We start from the raw sequence: 21,251 nt of genomic DNA on the forward strand, positions 1-21,251 counted from the left end.
ATACTTAGACTAATAGGTCTATGTTAGTTTGTTGGTGGTTTTGTGTTTGTGGGGTTTTTTTCTGTGTTTTTTTTTTCTTTTTTGTACTTGTTTTTTGTTTTGTTTCCTGTTAATATCAGGAGGAAGCCTTTGAGGTGAATCTCTCAAGTGGTTCTTTAGCTCACGAGAGTACTCCTGGAGAGCACAAACTTTGATTCCTCTTGGATGAAACTAGACAAGATTATGTGCTCCAAGAAGCAACCAAATATGTGTGATATGTTACTGGATATTAAGCCAATAAAACTAGATCTAGACCAAAATGATCATCCTGAAATGCGTGTGTTGCACGGACACCATGTTCTCAGCAAAAACAGTTTTGCTGTACAGATCTGCTTCTATTGTACTGCACTCTTTGCTGATGCAGGCATAGCCAGAGGGGATGAGGGTATTCTAGCCACAGTAAAGTTGTTTTCTTCTGTTTCTGTGCTCCTGCTGCAACTCTGAAGCAAGTCTGCATAGAGACACTGAAAACTTGAGTACTGTGATCAGCAAATCAGTTCTGGGTTCATAAACAAGCTACAAAACCCTCATGTCACGAAGTCCTGACACTGCTTCCCCCCTCATCACCACCTGCCATCCACCACCGTGATTACTTCATTAACAGGCTGTATGTAACTGGAGATATGAGTAGGATAGGTGGTGTTATTCAGGATGCTGACTTAACTATTTTTTACACCTTCTGGATATGTTAAAGTGACTTCCCATTGTGTATGGATATATCTCTGCTGCAGCCATGACAATTTTTGCAGATGTTAAAAGGGAAGGCCATGCTGTACTTGATGCATATAAAGGAACATAATTTTTTTTTCTTTGGTGTATGTGTACTGATTCTGAAGATGTTAGCTATGGTTTGGACTATTGATTCTAAGAGCAAAGTGTTTAGATGTTTTGGGTCCATTTTACTGCTGTCAGTGAAGTGATAATATGTGCTGAAGTCACATTCAGACTTCTCCAGACAGTGCACAAGGTGCATTTATGTCTCAGAATATGTGTGTTCTTCAGAAGACAACTTGGTAGCTTCTTTCACAGCTGTTGCTTCAATTTGGCAGTGTCTTCTTTTGCCAGCAGTACTGGAGATCACTGCCTCTGATGCCTGCTGCTGCATCTTAGGTCTGTGTAACTAACATCATTCATAGCAGTATCTCTGTGTATAAGTTAAAGAAGTCTTTGTCCATTGTCTTCTCTGGTGGACGGGTAGCTTGATACTGTAACACATCATGACTTCTTTAGAGGAGGCAGATAGTGTTACTAAGATTTATAAGTATCAATTATACACTTGACTGCACTGAAGTGGTTGTTCCAGTAGAACCCACTTTGGCAGTCAGAGAGATTAAGCCCTGGAAATGCTGGAACTTTCCTGACTGGCAATATCTGTTGCCAGCTGACTTAATAGAAATGGTGGTTGATAGGGATGAGTTCTTTGGAAGCATTGGTAGCTCTTGCTTGGCAGCTTCTGCTTGTGGCCCTTGGTTGGAGCTTGTGCTGGTCAGAATTGATGATATGAGGAAATATGTCACTGAGCTTTAAGAGGCTTCTTAGCTACTGAGGAAATGTGCTCTGTTCTTATAGTCCTTAGGCTTTGGGTGTAGAAGGTCCTGGCAGGGCTGTCTTTTAGGACCTCATAAGGAAGATGAGAAACTCTTCAATTTTAATTGCTACAAGGAGCTGTCCAGATCTTCCTGTATACTCTTGAATACTGAAGGGTATTGCTATCATTGCTATCCACATGGCCCTCCCTATCACTGAGGTCAAGTGAAACCTGCTGTGGCAACCATGTATTTTTTCCTGCCTTGTGAGTTGTTGGCAGGCAAAAAGTTGACAAATTTTAAGCCCCTGACTGGGGCTTAGAACTTCTTTTGACTTTTTCAGCCTTTTAATTAACTGTAATGTTAGTGATTGCACAGAAGTCAAAGCTCAGCCTGAAGATGGGAAACCCCAAACAACTGTACTTGTGCTGAGTAGAGGACTGTGCTCACTAATGTCCTGCTTTTTTTTCTAGACTGATTATGGGGACTTCTGCAATCACAGAGTATGAATTCAGATGGTTCAGCCTTGTGTACTGCTTTGGTTCCTAAATAACTCCAGAGAGAACCTGCCTAACTGGCTCTGAATTTCCCATTGGTTTTCTGTAAATACTGGATACCGTATTCACATCATCTTCTTTCAAAACTTAACTCAAGGTCCAGTTATGTTTGCCACATTTCAGTGGCTTAAGAAGCTCAAGCTGTTACTCTTTCCTTCTGTGTAACTGGGATGCTATGAGACATCTGTGGTAGGGTGCTTCTCCATGAGTTCTCCAGCCTTGGTAACCCTCTGAATACCTTAATTACTCCTAGCATCTTCCAAGCAGCCACCTGGAACTTTAGCCATGGGTCTGATGTGGCTATCTGTGTTAGTTCAGTGATTGTCTGCACGAAGAATAGTGAGGCCCATCTGCTGGCAAAGGTGGGTGCATGAAGATTAGTGTGGTACTGCAATAATATATGAATAGGTGTGGGCTTTTATGCCAGCCAGGCATAGCTGTAGGCATATAGTCCATAGGAACACTTCCTTTTTCTTTTCCTCACCTTTGGAGTCTCCTGATATGTGCTTCTGACATTCAGTGCTTCAGACTTACGATTTGCGTTATATTTAGGAATGGCGCGTGTGGAGACGAGGCAAAGCAAATGTATGTTCTGAGAGGGTAAATGAAGGGGGAAAACTCACTTGCATTGGAATTGATAGGGCACATAAATACTTCAGGATCTTTTCTAGGTGGACCACGTGTCTCCAAGGACTTTCATGATAAATCATTTTAATTTCAGGTGCTTCAGTAGTATTTAATATCTTCTGTAAGCATGTGTATGCACATATGAGGATGTTTTGTTGCATCTGTTTTACAGATGTGTTAATTTTTTTAAACTGACTTCATTATATTACTACTGCACAGCAAAACTTCAGTTGAAATCTGAGCATAGCTTTTTATCTGCCTATAGATACAATAAATTAGCTATTTTCTCCACTCCTTTTGAAAATGTTTAAAAAAAGTGTTTTCTTGCAGTGGGAGATGGACGCATGGGATATGCAGAAGAAGCTCCCTATGATGCAATTCATGTAGGAGCTGCAGCACCAGTTGTGCCCCAAGCAGTAAGCCTTTATGTCTTATGTGTGTGTTTCCATAATCTCTTAGCTGTAAAGAATGCTTTGCATGCATCTATATGTAAAATACTTGGCAACTTGCACTGCTGGGAGTATCAGTGGGCAGTGTGGTATTACTGTATGGTGTGGGGTTTTTGTCTCTTACAATTGGGCTTTCTTTTGGTTTGATAAAAATGTATGTTCTAATAACTTTGCTCTAAATAAACATACTTTAAAATTACATGTGTGCAACCCTCCATTAAAACAGCGAACTGGAGCATTTTATTTTGTAAGATAATTGAGTTTTATCAAACACTGAGTTACAAAATCTAAGTATTTGTTTCCTGTGTTGCAAGGCATTGAGCTTGTTGAGGAAGTAAATGCTCAGCTGGAAATACAAACAGTGCCATGTGTTTGTAGCTTTCAGAGTGGATACAGGACAGTTCTTACTCTGAAGAGTAGCTAGGGCCTTTAGAGTGTGCATACATGAAGTCCATTCTGGCAGATAAGATTTTATTTCTCTTCCTTTCATGAAGCAAATGGTAATATATAGCATGATTTTGATATATTAGATGCCAGTTAAGGCTTTTTGAAATCTTAATGATGAATAGTGAAGGACTGGAAGTTTGAGGTGCTATAGAGAGATTGGATGTTTCCAAACAAGGACCAGTGGTGGATTTTTTGTTGGGGTTTTTTAATTATTCTTTTGGGGGTGGTTTTTTTTTTTTTGGTTGGTTGGTTTTTTGGTTTTTTTTGGTTGGTTGGTTAATGTTTTTTGCACGCGCGCTTGTGTGTGTGTGTGTGTGTGTGTGTGTGTGTGTTGTTTTTTGTTGTTGGAGTTTTTTTGTTGTTTTGGTTTGGGGTTTTTTTGCGTGTGGATGTGTAGGGGTGTGTTCTCAGCAAAGTGTTAACATGACAATTAAAAAAGTAAGTGAAAGCTTATTAGTGAATGAAACAGTTCTTAATTATAACTTTAGTTATCAATGGGGATTAAGGTTTTTTGCATCTGAGAAGTATGGAATTTTCCTTGAGACTACTGTGATTAGCCTCCTTCTTTAATTATGAAAAAAAAAAAAAAAATCCAGGCATTCCTGACACACTCTGTTTACTTGTCACTTATCTTACTCATATTCATGTATTTTAGACTAGTTTCATAATTTCATTCACAAACTGAAAGAGGAGCTGTTGGATGTAGTGAGTGTGTTGTAGACAGCTTAAAATTATTCCAGGAAGAGAAATTAAAAAAAATCACCAATCTCAAATCTTGTTCTGATAGCTTAAGGGGAGATCACTTACCCCCAAAATTTTAGACAATGGGCCTCTACTGATGCACAATAACTACTGAACAGTTAAAACAAGCAGTTAAAAGAAGATTGAGTCTCCTGTAAAAATAATTTGTGATTTACATGTTTTTCCCCCTTATATAAAAAATAAAACCGCAACCAACCCAGTTAATTAAATTAATATTTTGCTGTCATTTAGAATTATATTAAGTTACTGTGAATGTTTCTGTAATACTAATTGTTTACCATGTTGCTGTGATACTCTCATTTTCAGTGCATTTTTTATTTTTCCTAATCGAAGTAGTTATCTACTACGTAAAAGTAGATAGATACATAATGGCAAAGCTATTAATCTACTGTAACAAACTTTGGATCCAGCTTCTCTGAAGTGGCTGGTTACATTCTAATTTCTGTGTTGTGTTCTAGCTTATAGACCAGTTAAAACCTGGCGGAAGATTGATATTACCAGTTGGCCCTGCTGGGGGAAACCAGATGCTCGAACAGTATGACAAACTAGAAGATGGCAGTGTCAAAATGAAGCCTCTGATGGGAGTGATATATGTGCCTTTAACAGATAAAGAGAAGCAGTGGTCCAGGTGGAAGTGATTTTCTGTTCCACTTACTTCTTCCACACACATGCAAGGTGAAAGGGTGTGAATTTTAAGCAGATAGACTGCAAGGCCTGTCTTTGCTGCTGTCATTGCTTTCTGCTCCTCCATACCATGAAAAGTGACTCAGTCTGCATTACATCACAAAAGGAGGTTATGCTAAGTTTGAGTTAATTTAAAAGCAGGAGAAAAATATTGCATGGGTTGCACTTTGTGTCTTTTGGACGTGTTTTCTTTAGTCTTTGGTGTGTTGAAGATTTTTATTTGTTGTTTTAAATACAGTATTTTCTAAGGTTAAACTTCCCTTCTAAAGAACTTTTTATAACTGTGTTGCCCAATAATTAGGGTGAAGTGTAAAAGTTTTCTTAATAAATATTGTTTTGTCCTGTACGTTAGTGGTAATTGAGTGTTCATTTTTTATTTTTGTGAAATGCTACAAATGAAGAAAAGTTTTTGTAAAATCCTTTGCAGAAAATATAGATAATTTCGCAAGCACTTTTCCTTCAGCCCCCAAGTATCAAAAGTGGAGGAGGTAATCTTTTCTTCCCTAAAATATAAAGGTAGTTGAGAAATGTCCAGAAAATTTTCTCAGATATGTTATTAGAAGTATGTCATATGTCTCTGATGGGGATGTATTTGTGTTTGGCAACACAGCAGACTCTAAGGCCTTTCTAGAGGTAGTAAGCCTTCCAGTTTGCTGAACTGAACAACCAGTAACATAGATGTAACACGGATGTCAGCTTAAGCCGTGGTAGGCATTAGTATCTGAATGAACAAAGCAGCAGTGCTGTTTTGCTCCCTGGCAGAAAATGCTTGTGAATGTATTATTGGCATTAATGAAGGGCATAGATGTGCACTGAACTCTGAAAACAACTCTTGAGCTTTATAACTCCTAAATTAAGATTTTTGGCTTTTTTCCCCTCGATATTATGGAGTATAACTTGTTATTTGGATACTTGAATACTTAACATCTAACCTATCAGAATATTCGTAAAAAGTGCAAATAAAGCAGTTTGCATACTGCTGCTTATGGAAACCTCATTTTGGTGTTTCTTGGAGTATTATATAGCCACCATATACAAATTACTCTTGAGAACAACGTCAATGAGTTACTGCTTAGTTCAAAGCTTGTGAAGTGTGCTTGCTATTCAGATGGTTTTTATTTGTTATGCAGTTGAATACTTTGGCCTCGAATATTGCCAGTATTCCCTCAGTGTGGTACTCAGGGGTTTCCTGCCTCTTGCAAGGCTTTAGAAATTTTGCTTTGTGGTCAGTTTCCTCCTCTGGCAAATGTTGTGGATTCTGTTTAAGTTTGGAATCCGTGCTCTGCTTACTCTAGAAAAGAGAAGTATTCTTCTTAAGCCTTCCTTTTCTCAGAGAGGTTTTATAGATTTTTCTGCATTTCCACTCAATCTGATTATAGTACCAATTGGGTTTTTTTGGTAACAGCAAAGTGTGTTCAACAAACCCTATTTGTAAGAAGGGTTTCTGGAATGCCAGTGGTTATAATTTGCTACTAGTGAAGGTGGTGTACTGTATTTAGGACTAGAATTCTAATGTCTTTGCATCTTTTCTGTGTGGTTTGGTATTTCATTTTGTGTGCTAGTTAAGTTTTCCCCAGATTTACTTACCAGTTTCTGTTCTTTCCTAAAATACTTCTTGATTTTATTTATTTTTTTTTAATTTAAGAATTTACACGTGTTATCAGAAAATAAAAGTGCTTAGCCTGAAGGGTTAACTTGATTTACAGAGGCAGAGAGGCTGTTTCTTGCTATGTACATTTAAATTTGGTTCAAACTTGGAAATCTCTGTTAAAGAGAATCTCAGAAGTCCACTTCTTGCAATGTTTGTTTTTTCTGTAATTGTCCTTTTTGTGATCTGAAGAAAATTCCCATTCCATTTTCTAGGATAGATGCCAGTGCACTTCTGACCTTACAGGAGTCCACATCTTTCTTTTTTGTTGTTTTTCCTTATTGGTGAGTCCAAAGTATGTGGTCAGCCAGCTGCTTCTAAGCAAAGTCCTAATTACAAATCAATATTTGTTATCTATGCTGGCATCAAAGATGAAAGAGGTGTTTTTCTGCTCTTCCTAGATTTCAGTTTACCTTTTTTTTAATGGTTGAAGATCTGTGAGCAGAGATCGTTACAGACTCGTCTGAAAGAGCATCTATAAAGTCTTTCTGTAATAGAGAGCTGTAGTGTATGAGAGACTCTAGTTGTTGTTAATCTAAAATTCATTAAACAATCATCTTTTTAAGAGTAACTCAATCCCGTGTGTTTAGTTTGTCATTCTTTTAGTTTACATTATGTGATTTCATTCCTAATCCAGGTAACTGTTTCATCACATTAAGAATTGGTGTCCCTTCACAAAATACAATTGGTAGACCAACAGCAATTTCTTAGGCTACCAGACCTTCCAGTTGGCAAGAGAGAAGCTGCTTAAATTTTTGCTTAGCCATTTACATGTTGGAGAAGTTAGTACAGTTCCTTAATGGGGCTGCAAGGTGCTCTTTGCAAAGCAGCACAACACTGTAAGTGGTGTAACAGTAAGTGGTGTTTGAAGTCAAACCTGCCTTCAGATGTTTTGTATCATTCTTCACTACATAAAACTGAAACTTCTAGCAAAAGAAAATCTGGACTAGCTGGAAGGAAAAGATTCTTTGGATTTCAATACATTTACATTGTCATGCTAAATAAAGATTCTTATTTTGTGAATAATGTTGAATTTCTTTAAATTTAGTCAAATTTTCTAGTTTAGGTTTAGTTGCAGTAGTATTTTTAAGTTCCAGACATTAGTGAGAATCCTCTCATGTGACTCCCTGGGACACTTGGAAGTAGAATATCCACAGGAACCCTATCTCTGGTACAAAACAGAACAATGCATAGTGTGCCAGAGATCCAGCAGTAGATCCCCAGTTATGTGATTATACTGATAAGGGTGTTTATCCTTTCACGTAAAACTTATCAATTGGGTTGTTTTTTTTCTTACTGGTAAGTAGGGAGGAGAAAAGGTCTCTTGTGTTGCATGGCTTTTTGGCTGCCTTATTGACAGTTTTTGTGTAAATTAGGATCTCTCTGGTTTTACTTCTGTGTGAGAGTTCGCTTACTACTTATATGGAAAGACAATTTTAAAAGTCACAGAACCATAGAATCATTTAGGTTGGAAAAGACCTTTAAGGTTATTGAGTCAACTGTTAACTCAGCACTGCCAAGTCCATCACTAAACCATGTCCCTAAGAGCCACTTTTACTCATCTCTTAAATACCTGCAGGGTATACCTTGTCCTGCTGGCCCTACTATTGCCGATACAAAGAAAAATAAGAGAATAACAATCTAAGTAACACTTAGCAATGAGTCTGTGTTTCGTCTTGGGTTTGATTTCCGGACAGGCAGCTGTTAAAAAAGTTAACAACTACTTCAACCTTAAAATATTGCATTGGTAGAAATTATTTATAAATGTCATGCTAAATTCATATTTGCTGATAAAATACAAAATTATTATGACAGTGTAACCTTTCTGAGCAAAAACTACAGTGGTTACACTGGGACTGTTACTGTATCCCATTTACTTGTACATAAAACATGATTAACCACCCATTTAGAAAGTGTATTTATTAGGATTTATTAAAATGTGGTTCTGATTAGAAACTCTTATTCAGTGTTTCAAATGCCCCTGATGAGCTAGTCGTCCAATTTTCTTTGAAATTAGCAGGTATTGTTTGCATGGAACTCCTCAGGCTATGCAGAGTAATGATTATTTTACTTTGGCAAAAACAATCTCTGCACAAAATATTTTTTGTTAAACTTAAAATGTATTATTGTGATGGTTTGACCCTGGCTGAATGCCAGGTACTCACCAAAGCTGCTTGATCACCCCCCTCTGCAACTGGACAGGGGAGAGAAAATATAACAGAAGGCTCCTGAGTTAAGGACAGGGAAAGATCACTCACCAGTTACCATCACAGGCAAAACAGACTGGACTTGGGGATGTTAACTGAATTTATTGCCAATCAAAATCAGAAGAGAATAATGAGAAGTAAAACAAATCTTAAAAACGTTTCCCCCACCCCTCTCCTGTTCCTGGGCTCTGCCTCCTCCCCCACAGTGGCACAGGGAAATGGGGGTTATGATAGTTCATCACAGGTTGTTTCTTCTACTCTCAGGAAGAAGAGTCCTTCCCCTGCTCTAGTGTGGGGTCCCTCACACGAGAGACAGTTTTCCACAAACTTCTCCAGTGTGAGTCCATCTCACGAGTTACAGTTCTTCATGAACTGCTCCAATGTGGGTCACTTTTCCATGGAGTCAGTCCTTCAGGAGCAGGCTGCTGCAGTGTGGGTCCCCACAGGGTCACAAGTCCTGCCAGCAAACCTGCTCCAACATGGATTCCTCTCTACATTGATATGCAGGTCCTGTCAGGAGCCTGCTCCAGCATGGGTTTTCCATGAGTTCCCCATGCAGGTGGATCTCTGCACCCTGGTGGATCTCCACGAGCTGCAGGGGCACAGCTGCTTCGCCATAGTCTCCACCAAGGGCTCCAGGGGAACCTCAGCTCTGGTACCTGGAGCACCTCCTCCCCCTCCTTCTGCACTGACCTTGGTGTCAGCAGAGTTGTTCACATGTTCTCACTCCGCTCTTCTCTGGCTGCAACTGTGATTGGCCCAACAACTTTTTTTTCCTTCTTAAAAATGTTACCACAGAGGCGTTACTGTCATTCCTGATTGGCTTGGCCTTGGCCCAGGGTGGCTCCATCCTGGAGTTGACTGGTGTTGCCTCTGTTGGACATGGGGGAAGCTTCTGGCAGCTTCTCACAGAAGCCACCCCAGTAGCCACCCCACTACCAAAACCTGGCCATGCAAACCAAATACAGTTACGCAAAAATGCGTGTGCTATAACTGATACAGTAGATTGCGGAGAAAATTCCTTTATCATTTAAACCTACTCTCTCAATTTTATGATTTATCATAGCAAATAATAAATATTTTCATAGTAGGACCTTTCCAGATTAAAATGCCACAAGTCTAAATATTGCATCTAGTTCCTTTAAAGTTATAAAGGGAGAAATAATTGGCTGCTGAAACAGTGGGTATGTACTGTATTTCTAATTCCTGTTAGGCTGCACTCTGAATTTCAGTATCGGTAGTGGCAGCATGTTTTTCATAGATGAATGATGTATCGAAAAGGGAAAGTCATGCTGCCTAATGACAAGAAAATTGAAGTGGATCTAAAAGAGTGAGATACAGACTTCAAATAAATTTATAAATGCTTGTTCAAATATTTAATTTGCCTTCCATTAAAGAGGTGGTGAGGGATTGCAAAGTTACATGACTGACTTGTATCCCAAACTTATTGTTGATAAGATTTGTGATTTTTTTTTTTTCATTACAGACTGGTATTTACCTGAAATGCTACCTATTAGATTTTCCTGAGAATATTTCTTAGTTTGTTGTTGGATACTCACCATAGGAAGTGTGGAATATACATGTATATGTTTTCCCTCCTAATAAGCCAAAATTTTAAAAATTTTCTTAAATTTATTTCTAGAATAGTAATTTTGAGCTAATGACTTCTGAAATTTGCTTTTACTTGAGCTTATGAAGTTGCTTTGATGCCATAGTTGAGAGATGAGTGGTTTCCTTTCTAGAATTCCAAGGGCCTGAGAAGGCCTGCTGTGGTGACTTAAACCCTAAATATATATATTGCTTGCTAAGCAAGAACTAGTAAGCAGATTGGAAGGAGTGCTTATATGAAGGTGGAGGGCAGTTACGCAAGTTGTGTAAGAATCATAGCAAATAGTCATGGCCATTAAAAGGGGGAAAATACAAATTAGTTAGTAGATCTTTCCTATGGCTCTAGAGGACAACTGGATATTTCTAACAGGGAAATAGCAGTCGTCTTTTGAGTCTCCTTTTAAGCTTTGTATAATTTACCACTGGGAGGATAGGCCTGTATCCTGATTCTTGTCACTAGTGGAAACCTGGTGGATTTCACAGCTTGGCAGCTTCTGATCCGTACAACTGAAGTTCAGGTTAGCTGATGCTGGTTTGCATTTTGTATTTGTATCTGCAAGCTGTTCACTTTAGGTAGAAAGCTGGCAACTGTTACCTACTAGCTGATGTGAGACTTTTCTGAAACTTTTTAATATATATTATCTGATAATGCACATACAAGCTCAGCTTCTCTTAGCAGTAGAAAATAAATGCTGTATAATTTTAATATGTATATCATGGATTGTTTTGGGCTGGCGTACTGTTGTTAGATTAATGAGTAGAGAAGAACAAATGAAAAATAAATCTCTTGAGGGAACCTGATCCCGTTAATACAGTAAATGTTCTAATAAACAGAATGTGAAAATCTTTATTTTGAAAGTCACATCTAGGACGTAGTGGCCAGGAATATGGTAAAACAGTGCAAAATACAAACAATTAAAACATTGGCATGTAAGAATAGTTTATTTTAAATTATATATTTATATAATAATTATGTATTTTAAGTGGAAATACCATTTTGTAAAATAAAAAACAAACCCACACTTCACATACACTGAGTTAGCAGCATTATCCAAAAACCTTTCCAACGTCTGTGGCTGGGTAAAATGACATGTTTAATAGTTTTTAGAGTAAATACAGAGTTTTTCTTAGGCTTACAGTTTCTTGAGGATCTAGCTTGGGTTTGAAGGATTAAGAATTGCTTGTCACAGTAAAAGGCCAGGCTTTCATAAAACTGTGAGAGTATGTGATAGGAATCAGGATGAAAATCACACCCACAATTAGGCATATGAGACTAAACCAGCAATAGCAGTAGTCATTACTTACATATGCTTTTTGAAGTTGTGAATATTAACTGATGATGCAGCTCCTGGAAGCATTAAGGATGAATGAAACACTTGTCCTGAATTCACTGGCACTGCATTTTAAACTGGGTATCAGATGTTTGTTTATTTTTATCTGTTTAAAGTAAGCAAATACCCATTCTGTGAGATAGGGAAATATGGAGAGCTTCCAAACCTATGGCTATAAACAGATTTTTCTTTACCCCTGCCAAGATGTGTTCTTCCCCCTTCTGCATTTGTCTGCTGTCTGTAATTACTGCAACACTCTGAAGCTGTATGATTGGTACCTTACTATTAGGAGGCCGTACAAAGTGCAAAGAATGCAAATATTTATCCCTCGCAAATCACAAGGTTTGCATCCCAACTGCATTAGATAGAAAACTAGTCCTTTAAGCACTAGTTTCTACAGGCTTTTCAGTTGCTTTTAAAATGTTTTGCATGCTGTCATTCCATGCTCTATGATTCCTGAAGGATAATAATGCCTTTGTAATTTAAAGGTTTTGTTTTTGTGCATGTAGAACTATATTTTTGTGTGTTAGTTTGCATGATAGCTGGAAATACTCCGGTGTATTGAGCCAGCAATCACATTAGTGAAGTTTTTTCTAACACAGACACTGTTTGCTTTGGCTAATGAGGGTGATGCATCTACTACAAGAAAAAATTGCAGCAAACTCATTGTGAATTTATAGATTGCTTGTTCCTTGTGGAAAAAAAAAGGCAAACACTTCTATTTGAGTTTTCCAATGTTCTTAGCAGCACAGTGCACAGCTTTGAAATTTGGTGGATATTTTGCATTAAAATTAGTGTTTTAGGAATACTTAAACAAATCACTACTATATAATAACTTTACAGTTAGAATATGGGTTCTTCTATGGGTTTCCTGTTTCAGTGTGTTTGAAATGTCCTGCAGGAACAAATGCCTGCATTTTCTAGATTCCTTGCAGTGATTTAGAGAGAGACTTCCTGATGCCTCTTTTCTCCTAACTGAATCTCCTTTTAACACACACACATACACCCATGTACACCCCCCCTTGCATCCTGCCCTATGCCCACCCTTCCCATAACCTACTCCCGATTTATCATAGCTCCTTCAGGAGGTAATCAAGCTCCTCTGTGAAATAAATAAACTTAAGTGGTACAAACTGCATTATGTGGATGCAAGAATGTGTTCTTAGCTTTCTTGAGAGACTATAGCTGAAGCTAAACTTGCCTTTTTGGCAGCTGCAGAGGATGGTTTTTGCCAGTACTCTGTCTAGTAAGTTGGCTCAGTTTTTTGCCAGTGTGTAGCCAGCAGAATTTGGATGACAGGTATCTGTGTAACTAGCTGTGCAGTGTGGGGGATGTTCATTAAAGCGAGTGATCCATTAAATGTAAAATAGAGGGACCCATATTTCACAGTAAATCACAGAATGAGATGGTGTAGATGATATGGGATTGCTGTTGCCTTTCCTTTGGTGTTTTTTTTCTTAAATGCTTGAAGAGATTTCTGAAGTTTTGCTGATGTGCATGAGCGCTTAAATGTAATCTGATTCAATATCAAAACTTTTCAAATATGATTTCCAAAGGGAGGAGAAACATAACTCCATGTGTTTTCTTTCTACAGGGATGAATTGTAAAAGCTACATCATCTTGACCCAAACATAGTGTTACAGTGGACTGCTCATCTCCAGTTCTAAAAGCTTTTTGAAAACCAACAGCATTGCAGCTTGTTTTGGACTTCGTTATACTGTTGTTATCAGCATGGAAAAGCGTGGTGTTTGTTTTATTTTTTTAGATGCTCAAGGCAAATCTGATAAAGAAATGGTGGAAAGTTTTATGTGGGCACTGTTTTATTTAACATGCCTTTATTTCACTTTCATCTGTTCAAAGTGAATTTCTGCAAAACTGCAGATAAAGACCTATAGCTTGTGAACTCTAATTTTGATGGGGGTACTTGAACACTCACTTCTCTCGGCTCCTGTGTCCCTTGGTAAAACTGCTTCTGTGCACCTTACAACACTATGTAGGTAATACCAGGTTTTCTGTGTTCTGATGTCTGCTAGATGCTACTAAAAGGAGATGAACTTCCTTTTTAAGCTTTTGACATGATGTCATAGACTAGCATGTAGTAGATACAATCAGCTGCTTTTTTACCTTAAAACCAGGCATTTGTGTATATTAAACTTCAAGACATCAGAGGTGGGTGGCCTCTCTTATCAAACGTTCCTGTTCAAGTTGGATATAACAGGCATGGTTTTCCCTTTCCTTCTAAAATTAATTAATGGAATCTTTAAATTCTCTTTTGGTTTATAGCTCACTACTGGTATGATACACATATATTTAAATCCATAAATATGATTTAAGCTGTGTCCCAATCACTGAACAGTTTATGCAATGCTGCTTTGCCAACTGATGTTAAAAGCGAAAGGGGAGTTGTGTGCTTGTGTGGAAGACTAGGATCAGTATGTAGTAGACTACTGAGATATGGATTGCCTTTTGTTCTTTATTAAAAAACAAAATCCAGTTTGGTTCTAAAAGAAAGTTGCTTTTGGCAAACTGATACATTTGCTGTATCAGTATTCTCATTTTTCTAACTGTGGGCACCCAGGAAAAATTCTGACTTTTTAGAAAGTGAATTCTGAATTGTTATACCAGGAAAACATCATACATGCAGAAAGAATCATGGACTCCTACATACAGATAGATGCACTTGTTCAGTTTTCATATAGAAGAATAGTTGGAAGGCTATAAAACTTTTTTTTCTGTCCTAAGTTTTCTGTTTTGGTATTGTAAAATGCCAACAGCAAATCGTGAAGCAGTACAGTAAGGTGGGCTGCTTTGGGAAAGGGGGAAAGCGTGTCTTCAGTCATCTTGCTCGGATTTGAGCAACCAGAAATAAAACAGCATGTTATCATTATTTTTTTTTTTTTGGTAGAAAAGTTAAAGAATAAAATAACTTGCATAAAAGCAACCCATAGTGATTAATGAAAAAAACCACAATTTTTTATGATGGAAGAGCAATAATTTTGTGCTGAGATTAATCCCTGGAAGCATAAAGGTTAAAATTCAAAGGACTCCGAATGTGAAAAAGGAACATTTTAAATAACCTTCCTTTTGAGGGTCAGCCCCATCCTATTCCTCTGTAAAAGATATGTATGACTTAATTTAGATATTTGGAAGTTAGAGTACCACCTCCTGATCTGACTGCAGCCTGGGAGCACATACACAAGATTAATCTTAAAAAGAAATTAATATAGCGTGTATTCTAGAAAATACAATCCAGAAAAACCCACTTGCGTCTGACAAATTTGTACTAACCCACAATCAACTGTGAATCTAGTTCTTGGTGTTGAAGTGAAATATCTTAACTGATGCATGCTAACGTTCAACCTTCTGGTCACTGTATCTTTCAATTTGAGTTCAGCTTTATTTACATCTTCTCACTAATTTAATCAGTTAAATGAAAGATATGAGCTCAACTGTATCCAAACTCCTGTCTCTGGACACAGTGTAATAAGCTAGCCTGACTTGGAAGTGGTGTTAAAACTGAGACCCGATGACAACTTTTTTGGGGAGAACCACTTCAAGAGGTGTAAGGCTTCAGGGACCAAGGCTGTTGGGAGTAGTGCACCCATTCCACTGAGGATTTATATCAAGGGATGTATCAAGGTACTCGGACAGAAAGGAGTATCCAGGAGTAGCATTTAGGAATTGGAAAATGGAAACTCCTCCGTGATGGAGCAATGGTTCTGAAGTTGGAGACGAGGACAAGTTGAAATGCAGAAGATTTGAAGAGGTTGAATAAGTGCTGTGTGAACTGTCTGAATTGCTACTTTGCCAAATAAAACAAATTGAGAGGAAGCTGTATCTAGGTGTCTGCCTGGTTTTGTGGTTGATTTTGTAACCTTCAGCAGGACTTCACAAGTCCAGAAAGAAAGCAAGTAGGTATAAAAATACTAGTTTACTAATTGACCAGAACTATGTGTCCATTTTAAGTTAGTTAATGTATTGTAGCAGTTACAAAGCCTGTTAATAATATATGGAATGTAAGTGGAGTTTTACATGTCTGTTTGGAATTTATTTTGTTCACATCTGTGTGTTTTGGGGAACAGGCTATTCCTGTGTGCAGTTCTGCCTGCTCTCCGTAGTTGAATCCAGCTACCTCAGAGAGAATGATCTCTGGGCTATTACTATCACCTCTAAGCTAGAACAGCTTGGGAGAACGGATTGGCTGAACCACCAAGTTACTTGTCCGGTTGTTTCCAGGATCTAGACAGTAGAAGACCACCAGATTTTGAGCGGCAGAACCAAGAGCCAATACCCGTGTCTTCAAAATGCACCAACATTTTTGGGTGCTCCACAGAGAAGTTTAATGTGCTGTATGGATGCTTTCTGTTTACACAGCAGGAATGATCTGCTTATTCACTATTTCCATTCAAAGTGGTCAGCTAGCTTGAGGGCATAGAGCCCATTCCATGATTTTTTTCTGGAGGGAAACTAGCACGCAGCGCCAGCACTGCTGATAGAGGCCACCTGGATGGTTCCTGAAATGTTTTGTAGTTAGCGAGTTTGAAACGGGCAATAATGCCTGGAGCCAGGGAGCCTCTACGTGGTAGGCTCTGGAGCTTCCAGCTGGCAGCAGTTCATGAGTAGAGTGTTTTTGTGACAGAGTGACAAGCTCCAGGGTTTTTGACTATGGAGGGACTACGGAATTGACCGTCAGCACAAAGAGGTAAAGTAAAATGCCCGGAGGAAAATTCTGAACTAGTACTCTCCTTCCTGCCAGGAAGAAGGGAGTTAACACATTCTAACAGTAGCAGTGTTTTCTTCCTTTTTCTCAATGTGCCCTAGGATGTGCTGCTTTTGATTTAAATGGAGTTCACAGAAAGAGGATGTGATCTCAATTCATTCTTGATTTTGACATGATGCAAGTAATGCAAACCAAGCACATGATTTCTATCTCTGGTTCTGTTTAGCTGAATTTGATCCTATTATGATGCAGTTCAAAAGATCAGTAATTCTAATCACCGTTATGGAACCCTTGATCCTTGTCCCAGGCAATGTCCTAAGAAGAGGTATTCTGCTGAAGTGAATGAGGGGTGGTCCTGGCTCAGAAAAAAAGGTGAATGGTGAGGTCACACCAGCACATTATGCAGAACCAAACAAAAAGAAAAGCCACGGAGGGGAAGTGTTGCCCAAAAGGCATCATGTGCACAGGGGGATGCAGGAGATGATGAGGTCTGAAATTGGTCTTTTGCATTTCAGGATGTAAATTAGAGTTTAAATGCTGTGGTGTACAATAGATGGATTCAAGCATGGGGTTTAAGACAATTTTTTGGGTTTGTACACTTTGTTGGCACTATTTGAGTTTTTGTCCATCTGCTTATAATTGTGAAAGGTTGCAGACCAGTTGTGGGAAGTGCAGAGACACTCTAGATATCATAACCCCTCTTTGCCTTTACTGTAAACAATATGTGCTTGTGTGCTCAGAGCTCCCCTGGTGGCAAGGTTTGGGTTTCTGTGCCTCTGCCAGGTCTGAGGAAATCAGCGTGGACTAAAACTTGGCCTTACGCAGGCAGAGGGGCTGTAAACTTTCCTCTGCCTGACCTGTTTGCCTCCCACAGTTCATCTTTGACGTACAGGGCTGCTTTCTTTTTCAGGTGGTAGTTTTTTTACACAGCACAAATTCATCATGCAGCTGATGTGCTCTGAGCTTTCCTATGAAAGGCTCTTATTGTTCTCATGCTCCTGGCAGGGTGTTAATGAGATGCTCAGCAGAATGTGCTCAGGAACTAAAATTGTATTTCTTTAAATTATGAATTGAATGGCCATAGTTAATGCTGAAATATGTATGGAGAAGATCCAGCTGCCCATTGAAAATTGCCTGAAAGCTTCAGGAAGGAAAAATGAAAATAACTCACTTTGTGTCTCATCACACCAAACTTGAAAATTTGAGACACTTAATCCCATGTCTTTTAGCAAAACTATTTTAGCAACAACAGACTATTTTCATAAAGACTGTTAACAGTGTTTCTCTGAGATCTCACTTCGATCTTCTAATGTTTCTTTGTAGTTCAGCCATTTTCATCATATGCTTCTGGGCAAATTACCTGATGATACTCTTGAAAACATTCCCTGATGCTACTGGGAAGCTAAAGTCTTTTTTTTTAGCCATGTTTAAGCTTATGTTTCCATCTTATGTGTCTTTAGTAGGAACAGGTTAAGTTTCTTGTTTACCATGTTCTGCCAAATCCTTTTTCAGCTCATAATGGAGAAGGGGCATCTGAGACTAATCAGTAACTTTTATTGCAGGTGCCTTATGGATTAGCAGGACACTCTCAAAGGCTTCTGGTTAGGGAATGGGTGATTCAGAGCATCTGCCTAGGCTACTGCTCTGACTAGAGCTCTAGAGAAGCTCATCTCCTCTGGATATAGAGGCAGCATCAGGAATGTGCATAGAATTAGCCTTCAGGGATGCTTTCCCTGTAGGCCCAAACTTCCATTGTGCTGCCTGCTTTCAAGTCCTTTCCAGTCCTGCTCCCTCTGTATATGTGTTGTCCAGTTATTTCTCTTAAGTGTAGGTACCTTTAATGCACGTCTTTAGTGCATTAGTGCATTTAGTTGTGAAGAACTATGTGAAAGTTTCTTGCTCTGCCCCCTAGAACAGGATTATACATTTCTATTGGCCAAGCAAACTGTGACTCAGTCCTTCACTGAACCTTTCTGCCTGCTCAAAATACAGTTTTTGTTGATTTATGAGTGGTTTATAACTGTCAGCCAGGAGCCTTACAACTGCAAAAATTAAAATTTTAGCAGGTATCTTTAAAAACTTGTTTCTGAAGTTGCTTCTTGTGCTGATCCAGTCCTTCCAGATTTCTCTTTGTGTTTCAGGACTCCAGTGCAGAGTGCAGCTCACTTTCTGACTTAAATAACTATTGAAAAACGTACAGCAAGATTACTTCTATGTGCTTTACCCCTTCCCCACCCCCCCCCCCCCCCCTTTAAGTATTCCCTGTTTACAGCATGCTTCCCTCTTACTGAGCTCAGGCCAATTGTTTAATGGGCTTTTTTCTTTCATAGTAATTACTGTGTGTTTATTGCCTCTGTCTGGTTTTTATGGTTGTCATCACTCTCTGAATCTTTTCCACGTTTTCCCTCTGCTGTTACTCTTTAGCTATTGCCATTAGAAACCAAAAAATCCCAATTCCCGATGCTCATGAAAGCAGCCAGCACAGACCTCAGCGATGCATGACTGTGGATTCTGTTGGGGCTTACTAGAAAGGCTCTCTCTTTGTTTTGGGATGGCATGTTTGCATTACTATTGGTTTGGGCCTCTGACTTGCTCTGCGCAGCTTGGGATTGAAACTCCTATGTTTATCTGGGATTTGAAAAGCAAATGGAGCATCACACTGACCTATTTCAGCCTTTTTGTTTTGCAAATGTGCTCTTGGAACTGCCCCTGCTATAATCCCACAGTGCTATGGAATGATTACGGGATGCTCAGGCTAGGATCCCCTGCAAAAGTGGGCAGCAAGCAACCCATATCACAGAAAAAAGCCCTTACTTCTAAATATGGATCAAACCTAGGTATTGTTTGTTACTCTGAAGCAGTTTTTACCCTTAAGGTGGTCTGAAGGGCAAAACAGGAAAACAAAAAAAGCAGTTTAAGTGAAATATGTATCTTGATCAACAAATACACTGACAAAACAAATTATAATGACCTCTCCTAGTACACAGAGAAGCAATATCCACAGGGGTATGTGATCTGAGCAGTCAATATGCTCTGCTTACCTGTCTAAGCATGCTGGTAAGACTAGGTGGATTGAGCATACTCCCAAATATGTGGATAAACACATTTCGGTATTAGGGATAGGAAAAACAGATCTGACAGACCTCAAATAGTGACAGTTTTCCCACAGAATGTTGCACTTCTGCTGCAGTATAAACACTGTATAACTCTGTAGCTCCTGGGGTCTGCAGGAGAAGCCATGAAAGCAGTATTAGCAGTGCAGCTGTGAAGATGGGCTACAAGCACCGCCTGCTCTGAGTGCTGCCTTGTCATTAGAGGGAGAGCTTCAACCTTGGGAGCATCTGGGAAGGGGCTACAGAAGTGGTGTCAGAAGGAGGCAATGACTGGGAACTGCCTGGAGGGAAGGGGGAAAAGCACCCCAAGTGTGTCAACAAGGGTGTCTTGCCACAGTATTTTCTGCTAGTGTCCAGGTGTGCTCCGGCTCAGTAGTTCAGTATCACTTATTTAAAATCAAATGGCATGAAAGCTATTAAATGATAGCACACGGTATTGAGACCAATGTGTGTGTTATTGCAGAAGCTGCCAAGGCAATCTGTTATTTTGCTAACTTTGTCTTGCTCTCCATCCAGCTGATTATGCCCAGGCTGAATTCTGGTAAGATGCAAACTTTTTTGTTTATTTCAGTCCAACCGTGGAGTTTGCTATTACCCAGGAAGTAATAGGCCTCAGGCTGGTGGTCTGCACAACAGCAACTGTCACCATCTCCCCTCCTGGAAAGAACAGTCCCTGGGAATACTGTGGCAACTATAACACGTCATTATAACTCCTGTACTGTGCTTGCTGTCTGCTGCTCTCTGATTGGAGGTGCTCATTCTTGCCTGTCATATGCAAAATCCATGAAGGTTTATTCCACTTGCAGCAGCACAGCAACAAAGCCTGCTGTTGTGTGAAGTGACTGGAAAGCTGAGCAGCTTTCTCGCACCATGGCTGTACTAGCTGGCTTGTGCTTTGTGTGAGATCTCACTGTTGTCCTGCCTGGAAGAACAAAACCAAACCTTTTGTCCTGCTGCTGGTTGTGTGCTGGTGTAATGGATTTCAGTAATAGGAGCACAGTGAGAAAAGACTGCTTTTCTTGCTGCTATGGTAAGATGGTGAAGGAGAATTAGATATTTAATTAAACCTCCAAACAAACTTCAGTGATGGGAAATAATACCTTAACCAGATGGACAGTGTGTCTTCCCTAGAAGGCTGTATTTAAAATGTGGTCTTTTGGGTCTTGTGCTAATTGCCACATGACCAGAATGGAGGAGAGGCCATGCTCCCCAACTGGAAATGGGCAGCATCAGCAGATGGTCTCCTGGACCCACTGTAACGCTGAAGTACAGACTACCAGACTTTGCCTAATGTGGCATGAGGGCTCTGAGCAAGGAGCACCAGAAACCAGATTCCCTGAGTGATTGGCACAGTCAGCTCTGGGACTGCTGTCCTGCTCAGCTCAAGCACTGTTGGAGAGACAGGTCATTGCAGGTAGATGCCCTGTCATTCTCAGTCTTCCTGAAGTAAGTATCTCAACAACTCCCCCCACCACACACATTCCAGCTTCTTATAAGGCTGCTTCACAGAAAGGAGAAATGTACTTCTGTGTG

General features: G+C 39.3%; 1 protein-coding gene across 7 annotated transcripts in view; it reads left to right on the forward strand.

Annotated features, from left to right (window-relative positions):
- Window positions 1-15,722, forward strand: part of PCMT1 (protein-L-isoaspartate (D-aspartate) O-methyltransferase) — a 37,566-nt gene extending 21,844 nt beyond the window's left edge. For 4 of the 7 annotated variants that reach the window (XM_032681982.1, XM_032681980.1, XM_032681978.1 and 1 more), the window contains 3 exons: window positions 3,080-3,165; window positions 4,866-5,035; window positions 13,480-15,722. In XM_032681982.1, coding sequence (XP_032537873.1) covers window positions 3,080-3,165; window positions 4,866-5,035; window positions 13,480-13,492 — 269 coding nt within the window. In that variant the 3' untranslated portion in view covers window positions 13,493-15,722. Of the gene's footprint in view, window positions 1-3,079; window positions 3,166-4,865; window positions 5,083-13,479 lie in introns of all 7 variants that reach the window. The other 3 variants (XM_032681979.1, XM_032681981.1, XM_032681983.1) reach the window with 2 other exon arrangements.
- The last annotated feature ends 5,529 nt before the right edge of the window (window positions 15,723-21,251 follow it).

The sequence above is a fragment of the Chiroxiphia lanceolata genome, chromosome 3, assembly GCF_009829145.1.
Source record: "Chiroxiphia lanceolata isolate bChiLan1 chromosome 3, bChiLan1.pri, whole genome shotgun sequence".
Lineage (NCBI taxonomy): Eukaryota > Metazoa > Chordata > Aves > Passeriformes > Pipridae > Chiroxiphia > Chiroxiphia lanceolata.